The sequence below is a fragment of the Arvicanthis niloticus genome, chromosome 16 (assembly GCF_011762505.2).
Source record: "Arvicanthis niloticus isolate mArvNil1 chromosome 16, mArvNil1.pat.X, whole genome shotgun sequence".
In the NCBI taxonomy this organism is placed as follows: Eukaryota; Metazoa; Chordata; class Mammalia; order Rodentia; family Muridae; genus Arvicanthis; species Arvicanthis niloticus.
In genome coordinates this window covers 48074401-48083705 of record NC_047673.1, presented here as the reverse complement: position 1 = coordinate 48083705, position 9305 = coordinate 48074401, and the positions used below count along the sequence as shown (strand labels likewise).

The following is a 9305-nucleotide window of genomic DNA, read 5'->3' as shown; positions in this document are numbered from 1 at the left end:
GGAGAGCTACACACTCCGGCCGGTCTGAGCTCTGCGGAGGCCGCCGGAGGGGAGGGGGGTGCGGCAGCGCAGCGCAGCGGCAGGCGCGGGGAGGGGGCGGAGGGGCCGAGCCAGGGGAAGGTAAAGCCGAGGGGAGTTCCGGATCTGGAGCTGGAGAGGGCAGGCGGTGGGGAGGGCGGCGGGCGTAGTGATCCGGGTAGGGGAAAAAGGAGGAGGAGGAGGAGGAGGGCCGGGGGAGGGGGAAGGAGGGAGGGGAGAGCGGTGGCGGCGGCTGCGCCGGGCTGTGTGTCTCTCGCCGCCGGAGGAAGATGAGGCTGAAGATCGGGTTCATCTTACGCAGTTTGCTGGTGGTGGGAAGCTTCCTGGGGCTCGTGGTGCTCTGGTCTTCCCTCTCCTCCCGGCCCGACGACCCGAGCCCACTGGACAGGATGAGGGTGAGTGACCCGCCTGGCCCCTTCCAGCAGCGGCGACCTGCAACTTGTTTTGTTTGCGCGCGCGCGTGTGTGTCTGTGTGTGTGTGTCTGTGTGTCTGTGTGGCGGGAGCGAGGGGCGGCGGGGTCGCGGCCGCGTGGGCGCCGCAGCTCCGCAGGTGGCGCTGGCCCAGCGCCGGCCGATCGGGGGCGCCTTGCCCAACGCCGCGGGTACCCCTCGGCCGCCGCCGGCCCGCCCCCTGGCCGCCCCTTCCTCCTGCGCGTCCCCGCCCCGGGTTCAGCGCCGTCACCCGCGCTACAGCTGCTGCCGCTGCGGCGGCGGCTTAGCGGCTAGGTGGCCGCTCTAACGCCGGGACTGCCGGGGCGGGATCGCGGGACAGAGTCAGCTTCCCGGAGCCGAGGCTGCTCGGTGTCCGACTCGGGGTTGCGACCCCCGCGCTGGCGGCGGGTGGCCGCGGGGTTGGTCCGAGCTGCGGCCTGTGGCGCGTGCAGGCCTGAAGGAGGCGAGATGCCCGCGCCGCCGCCGCCGTGGTCCGGTGGAGCAGGCCCCGCGGTCCAGCCTCTCCCGTGGTCCCCGCCCAGTCCCGGTGCTCGCCGCGGGGGCGCCCCCAGCCTGCCCGCCTTGGGCTCCAGCCCACGGCGCCGCCTCCCCGCAACTCCCGTGGCCGGGAGCCGGGTGCGACGGGTAGCTGAGGCCTCGCCCCGCACCCCCTGTCCCTTCGATTCTCGGACAGGGGAGAGACACATCCCCGCCGGGATCGGTGTCCCCGCACCCGGGCGCCGGGGATCCCCTGTCCGCCCGCTGCGATCTCTCGTCCTGCGGATCGGGAGCAGGCTGCCCTCCCCGGGCCCTGGTTGAGCTGCTCCGGCCGAGGACCTAACTTGTGCCGGCTCCTGGCCGCCCCTCGCTGCCTGCTCTATCAGCCTGACGCCGAGAGGCGCGCTCCTCTGGGACGCATCCGTCTGCCGCCCTCGGCGCTGGCGTTAGCCTTGACAGTGCCTGGCTTTGAGGCTTTAGTCAGGCTGCTCGGAACTTTAGTTACCGGGATCGGGCCACTGAGCTATGCTCACCCGGCAGTTGGCGGCGCAAACTGCTCCGCTCTCACCTCCCCAGTTTGGACCCCCCCCCCCCAGCATGGTGAACCGTTACACCCCCCTCGAGTTCCTCATCCTCCGAGCCCTCCAAGCCCACGGCTTCGAGTCCAGGTCAGACTCAGAGAGTGGAAGACACTAGGAGTTCCGGGACACACAAGCTGAGCAGCCATGGGAGTCTCTAAGAAACTGCCTTTTGCAAAAATGAGCGTTGCAGCTACATGATCTACTCTATTAACTTTACTTTTGGAAAGTTAGCGCCAGGAAGTTGAGAGGGAAAGTTTGTGACGACCTTCCAAGAGTAAGGCTCCTAGAGGAGATTCCCCCTTCTCGGTTGTTGCTTATGACACAACTTAAAATGCAAATTGCAGTATTTGAGGCTGGCTTTACCGAAGCGGAGTCCCATCTAAGTCCGTCTAAATTGATGAGACAATTTTTTTCCTTCTCTCAGGGTTGGTAGTGATTTTTTTTTTTTTTATTTTTGCCCTCAAACTGATTTGATGAGATGAATATTGAAATTGATTTTTTTTTCAAGTCATCAAATGCTCTTTTATATAAAAGCATTATATGATGCTGGATAATCTTAAGCCTCATTTTTCTGAGAAGGAAATTGAAAACCTGCCAAAACTAGTTAATGTGCAAAGTGCCCCGCAGTTCTTATCATTTTAAAGTCATGATTGGACCCTGCAAAGTGGAGCCTTGCCTGGAATCCCAGCAATTGGGAGGCTGAAAAAGGTCATACATAAGTTAAAGGACAGTTAGGGCTGTATGAGACTCCAGAAGTGGGGGTGCACCATAGCATCTTTCTAGGTAGTTTATTAGTGTTGATATGTAATAATCTGTAGTGCCCACCTTAATGGCTGTGAAGTGAGCATAGCTTAATTTTTTTGTCCAATTTATTTGATAAGCTTTTCAATGGACCTAGTATAACTTGTCATTTCTATAATTTGCCCAAGATAGACAAAGATTTTTTTTTAAGATGTACTAGCACAGTATATTAAAAAGAATGCTTAGTTATCAGGAGACATTAATAACTTACGAGCAAATGGTAATCTAAAGCAATTTAAAGCGTCAGATGTCAATAAGAGTGTTTGTTTATCAGAGACTGTCTCTTCCCTCTGATTAAAAGGAACCTAAGGGTTTTTCAGACCCAGTACTAGGGGACAGTTAGGGAAGGTTTGGGTGCTGAGTCTGAGTCCTGGGTTTTTCCTCTACCTTGTGGCACTTTTCCATTGTGGTTGCAGTGCAGTTCTTTTATGAGAACCTGCTTCTCAGTCTTGGATGTGGGTCTCTATGTGGCCTCTTGATCCCTCCAGCAGACCTGAGCTAGGCCAGAACAATCCACCTTACCAAATGAAAGTTCTGCCTCTACTCACATCAGATACGCCTGTGGCTCTGTCCGACCAGGGCCACTTCTATCTTGACCTGTTGTTATTATCGGAACTAAAGAGTACTTTGAAGATGTCTTTGCTTTTAATTTTGTAAAGCAGTGAGATGAAGACAAAATTCCCTCTCCTGAGCCTCTTGGTGTTTCTCTGGGGTGAATGATACTTTAAATGACCTTACCATTTTAATCTGACTTTTGTTTTTTGAGAAAGAATTTCTTGTAGCTCAAGCTGGCCTTGAACTCTGTATGTAACTGAAGATGACCTTGAATTTCTGATCCTTCTGCCTCTACCTCTTGAGTGCAGGGATTACAGTCATGAATCACCATGCTAGATGTTTTAGTGTGCCAGGGAATCTTTTGCATGGTCAGCAAAAACGTCACCAGAGCTATGTCCACAACGCTATTATATGATCATTTTTGTTGATACAGTCAAACATTTGTGAATGCCTGCTGTATACTAGATACAGTGCTAACTATTTAAGGAAACACTTCTTGCTTTAGTTTCATGAGTTTTGCAACCTGGTGAGAAAAATACATGTTATCAAGCCTTCACAAATATACAAATACAATTGTGCTATGAAAGAAACACATGAATACACTTGTGTTATGAAGGAAAACCTTAGGAGGTAAGAAAATGGAGAGGTTTGAGTATGCAAATCTTATTTAAATAACTGACTTTTGAGCTGAAATCTAAAGGTTTGAACAAGAGTAGTTGCTGAACTGCTCGTGGGTCAGAGCAGTCCTGAAAGGCGCAGCAGGGGCAAAGGGTCTGAGACCCGAAGTAGGAAGGATAAGGTGAGAAACAGGAAGGTCAATGTATGGAAACACCAAGAGTGTCTTAGATAGGGTTTCACTGCTGTGACAAGATCTAATTGGGGCTGGCTTACAGGTTCGGAGGCTCAGTCCATTATCATCAAGGCAGGAGCATGGCAGCATCCAGGCAGGCATGGTGCAGGAGGAGCTGAGAATTCTACATCTTCATCTGAAAGGTCTCTAGAAGACTGGCTTCCAGGCAGCTAGGATGAGGGCCTTAAAGCCCACACCCACAGTGGTACTCTTTCCTCCAACAAGGCCACACCTGCTCCCAACAAGACCACACCTCTGAATAGTGTGTGTTCTAAATAGAACGATATACTACAAACAGGGTAGGTCTTGTGGACCACGCTAAGAGTTTACATCTTAGGTGTAGGAAGCCACTGAAGGATGTAAGCATTTAAGAGATGACAATATTCATGTTTTGGAAAGATTACTGTAGCTCCCTGCAAGGAAGTATGCTTGTGTTGGTTTGTAGAACAGATGACAGGAGTCCCATTAGTCGTAGTTTGGGTCACACATGACATTGCTTGGCCAGGTGATTTTGAGATGATGTAAATTGATTCAAGTCCAGGCAGAGATGTAAAAGCCCAAAAGATTTGGAAGATGGGTGTGGAAGGGGAGATGCCAAGAAATCTAGAATGATAACTATCTGTTACATTAGGACAAGCTAGGAAGACAAGATTGTGCATTCCGTTTGTAGTTTATAAGTAAGCGTTTTTTAATGGATAGTTTAAGGCCATCACTTATGAAATAAGCCTAGTGTGTTCTAGAGTGACACCATTTTCTCCAGGAATTCCCCCTGACTGTTTTTGTGCTAAACTTGGAAGAGAAAGATTTGCAGTGGAAATGTTGACAGGTCTTTAGCTTTAGAATGTCTGTTCAAATGTGCAGTACTGGGGCGACCTGTGTGCAAACTGATACTTTTCTGTGCAGATACCAAGACACTTAAGTTCAAGGCCTTCTCAATAGGACCAATTCAGCAACTAATCCTATGCAAGAGGTTTCAAATGATAAGCATGATGGGAAGATGAGGGGAGTCTAGCTTAGTTGGGTAGCGGTGCATGGACTGACTGATCCGTCAGGTTCAAGGGTACCAGTCACTTCAGTGCAGTGAGGATGGGGTCTTCACGGTAAGACTTTGCCTCAAGTACAGATGCCGTTTGTGTGAGACCATCCCTTACCGAGAGCAGAAGCCTTCAGTGGCCTTCACCCAGCTATGGAGACCACAGGCCTCAGAAAGTCTTTGTTTTCTTAGGTACTTTCAATCTTCCACTCTCCGGGTCCCACATGGAAATAGAAACCCCAGGTTATTAAGTCTAAGACATCTGACCTCACAGGTTACCAAAGCATTTGCATGTGTGTGTGAATGCTCATGTGTGTGTGTGTGTGTGTGTGTGTGTGCATGGAGTGTGTGTGTATGTGTGTGTGTGTGTGTGTGTGTGTGTGTGAGAGAGAGAGAGAGAGAGAGAGAGAGAGAGAGAGAGAGAGAGACTTTACAGAGAGAGAGAGACTTTTTTTAAGCTTCAGAACACTGACTACTTCAGAGGCAGAATTCTTGTTCCCTGATCATAACACCTCTCTCTGTTTCTGTCTCTCTGCCTTTCCTTGGTGCTGAATTTACAGAAGCTACTGATCAATTTCTTTCTTGGTTGAATAACATAAAGCGAGATGATGCCTTTCTTATGGTCCCTCTCTAAAGCCCAAGCATTTATTTGGTATATTCTCTCCAAATTGCTGTATGTATTGGTTCTGGGGGAAGGTTCTCTCCTGAGAGGCCTTAGTCAGGCCGGGTAGCACCCTGCTTGCAGATGTCCCTTCCTCCTCCCACTCAGGCTCTATAGAGACGGCCCATAGGATACCAAGTACAAGTCCATGTTCTCTTATCTGGCAAAAAAGACATTAAAGAAACAAAGCTGTTCTTTAACCCAGCAGCAGCATAAGCAAACAACAGGAGGGCGTCTCAAGGAACTGTGGCCTACTTTGTTTCCCGTTGCTGTGATAGACACCATGCCCAAAAGCAACTCAGGGAGGAAAGAGTGTATTTCAGTCTACCCTTGATACACTTTATACACTCCATCCGGGAGGGAAGGCAAGGCAAGAACCTGGAGACAGAAACTGAACTAGAATGTTGGAACAAGACTGCAGACCGGTTTGTTCCCCAGGCTCACCGTCAGCTGCTTTACTTCTGCCTCCTAGGATCCAGAGCAGCACTGTTCACAGCGCCACACCACATTAATCAGTCATCTCGCAAACACCACTCCCACCCCTGTAAACTTTCCCGAAGGCCAGCCCGATGGCGGCCTTTTCTCAATTGAGGTTCAAGTTGGTGTACAAAAACCTAACCAGCGCACAGTGTTTTTTGTTAGTAACAATTGGTAGAGAAGACTTAGAAATGCCATTTGTGGAGTGCGTGCTTTTCAGTAAAGAGGTAAAGAGAACTGTTGATTGGTTTGTTGAGTAGTTGAATTTGGATCACTACTTTGTCGGGTAGGCCAGCCATGTGGGATGGGAAGTAAGACAGGGGTAGGGGTGGCTTTCTGTATACGCTGCAGCACACCGAGCTGCGGTAAACTGGAGCAAGAGGAAGGAGTGCATCAGGAATGGAAAGTCACTTTTCATTTAGGATCACTAGTGAACAACTCTCTGCACATTCTAACTTAGTACTTATACATAAAGGGAAAAAATTAGTTGATCCGCAAAGTATGACTAGCCGAGTGCAGGGAAATTCGGATCGTTCAGCTTCAGAGTAGATAATTGTCTTTGTTCATATTTTGAATGTTAATTCCTACTCTTGGAGATTGAATATGTAATCTGACCAAAAAAAGGAGCAAAATAATCTAGATTTCTAGTGTGCAGTTGATGAAGGCCATGAATAGAGCAGATAGATGATTGATAGATAGATAGATAGATAGATAGATAGATAGATAGATAGATAGATAGAAGGGAAAGAAGGGAAAGAAGGGAAAAGTGAAAAAGTGGAGTGTCTGTTAATGTTGCTGACATTTTAGGAGGAATTTGGAGTCACTGCCATTGTAATAAGTGGGGATAGGAGTATGAAGGGCATCCACTGAGATGTCCAGGTATTATATTCTGGGACTGTGAATTGAATCAAGGACACACAAGTAAGGATGGAAATGGAACGTTTATTGGGAAGAAATATAAGAAGCACTCCTGGAGGTCGGAACAGGCTGATGAGCTGGGACAGTCACTCAGAAGCTCTGCCCTATGTAAGTTCTGGCTGTTAGCTTCTCTACACTGCACGCACCTTCTCCTAAGCATGGGTGTCATGGGCTTCTCTCCCACATGCTGCCTGTTGCCTTGTAGCTTAGGTGGGGATGAGTTTCCAGTTTTTCTCTGCCAGTGGTTTTTCTCATATGTCAAACTTAATACCTCTCTGTTCATACCCCTCTTCTCTTGCTTCAATACAATAAACATGACACCCATCCACCAGTTGTTTCTTATGACTTTGAGTGTTTGTTAAACCTTATCCATTGCTGTAGGAGTTGTGGGTGGTATATGACAGAGAAGGTATAAGCTGTGACATGGTAAAGACTTTTAAAGGCTTGTCCTGATAGCCACATAGTAATGTCTGTAATAATAAATTGTGCCTGTGTGTGTATGAGCGCACACACACACACACACAGAGAGAGAGAGAGAGAGAGAGAGAGAGAGAGAGAGAGAGAGAGAGAGAGAGAGAGAGAGAGAGAGAGAAATCTAGGCCTCTTAATATCTCCCTACCTCCATCTTCCATTTGTTCAAAGTAATATATTGAGGCCTTTCTGTGTGCCCCTGGGCTGTCCTATGGAGATATAGAAATGTCAAAGATGTTAGGCCTTTTCTAAGAGAGATGAGTTGTGTGACTATGTAGCAGCCACAAAAAGGAGATCTTTAAGGAGCTGCACTAGGTTAGGTGAAAGTTAAGAGGGAAAACAAAAAGCATAGCATTTAGATAGCCCTGAATGTCAGTGGGATTAAGAGCAGGTAGAAAGGCAAGAAAGAACGTTCTAGACTAAGCGAATACCATGAGACCAGAAAGCATATCATCTTTTATTGGTGAGGACTGGTGGAATTTGATTGGAGAAGGGAGTTCTGGCCACATTTTGAAGGAAATCGAATGAGGGACTACAGATCTGGGTGGGATTTTATTGATTTAACATTTAGAGTAGCTTTTTGGAGGCTTTTGAAGTGAGATTGAAGAGATGGTGACATTCACATATCAACTCCTACTTTATGGATATTTCAAATATTTACTAAATGTATACTAATTGCTTTCTATCGCTCTAGGCATTGGCCCTGCTATACAGTATTAAACAGTAACAACCATGGCTAATATGTATTGGATTCTTACTATGGATCAGGCATGGATATTCTATATGCCCTGTTAATTGTGACAACCTTCTGATGCCAGTTTGATCTAACCCAGCTCTGTTGACAAGGCTGCTGCAGTGAACCCTTTACTCCGGATTGTTCCCTTAGCAAGCAAAAAATGTCTACTCTCAAGGGTTCTAACTTGAGAGTCAGGATCTCAGTATTTTCATCACTGACAGAATACCTTAGCTAAACAAGGAAGAGAGATTGGTTTTGGTTCACAATGTCAGTGCTTTCAGTGTCATGGGAGGGGAAACAGGTGGAGGAGACTAGCTCACACTGCTGTCAAGGGAGCAGAGGGTGGATGGCAGTACAGGTAGGGTCAGGGTGAGATACAGTCCTGAAGGGCATGACCCACTGCCCTACTTCCCTGTGAAGGTTCTACGTCCAAGTATTGCCACCATGTTGTGTATTTAACAGGGAATTCATCCACTGAACCCTTGGATTCGTTCACCACCCTCCAGCCGCTCCATCGCTAGCCAAGCCCCTGATAACCTGGGAGCCTGTGTGGACACTCCACATTTGAACTTCAGCACTCACCCTTTCGCCTTTGATGTTAACATGCCCAGAGGGTGCATATTGAAAGAGTGATCTGCAAACAGTTTCATGGATTTTTCAGACAAACTCAATGCAGTACCAGATAGTGTGAGTTAATGCAGAGGATGCTTTGACACGAATGGTCCGGAAGAAGATGGAGCTGAAGCCGGAGGAATGACTTTAAACCTGCCTTGTGAATCTGAAAGGGAGAATAAACTTGATGAACTTAGACATGTAGTCAGAGCGCTTGCCTGCAGTGTAGGTCAGTGGTCCGTTATTAAAGTGATGGATTCAGTTTCTATTCTTTGTCCTTCAGCCCTTTCAAGTGTCTTGGGTTACAGGATAAACAGATGACTATCTCAGTTACTAGCCATGTTCTTAGACAAACAGAATGACACACGCACTCCCACAACAGATTTGCCAGCCAGATGTAAACAGCTGCAGCGGCTGAGATAAGAGCTGTATTACCAACCCCACTAGGGCTTGTGGGATCTCAGAGAACCAGCATCTAGATTAATTGGAGCTAGATGTCAGCACAGTGCTTGTTTTTTTTTTTTTTTTTTAAAAAAAAAAGGGGGGGGGGACGAGTCGAATATACCATGACAAGGACACAGGGACAAAGTATGTAAAAACATGAAAGACCGTGGCCAGTCCTGGAGACCCTATAGAGATGA

General features: G+C 48.0%; 1 protein-coding gene across 1 annotated transcript in view; it reads left to right on the top strand.

The window, feature by feature from the left end:
• Window positions 1-253: 253 nt before the first annotated feature.
• The window catches only part of Galnt7 (polypeptide N-acetylgalactosaminyltransferase 7), a 125520-nt gene continuing 116468 nt past the window's right edge, over window positions 254-9305 (top strand). Inside the window, 1 exon segment of the mRNA XM_034520477.2 lies at window positions 254-434. Coding sequence (XP_034376368.1) covers window positions 309-434 — 126 coding nt within the window. The 5' untranslated portion in view covers window positions 254-308.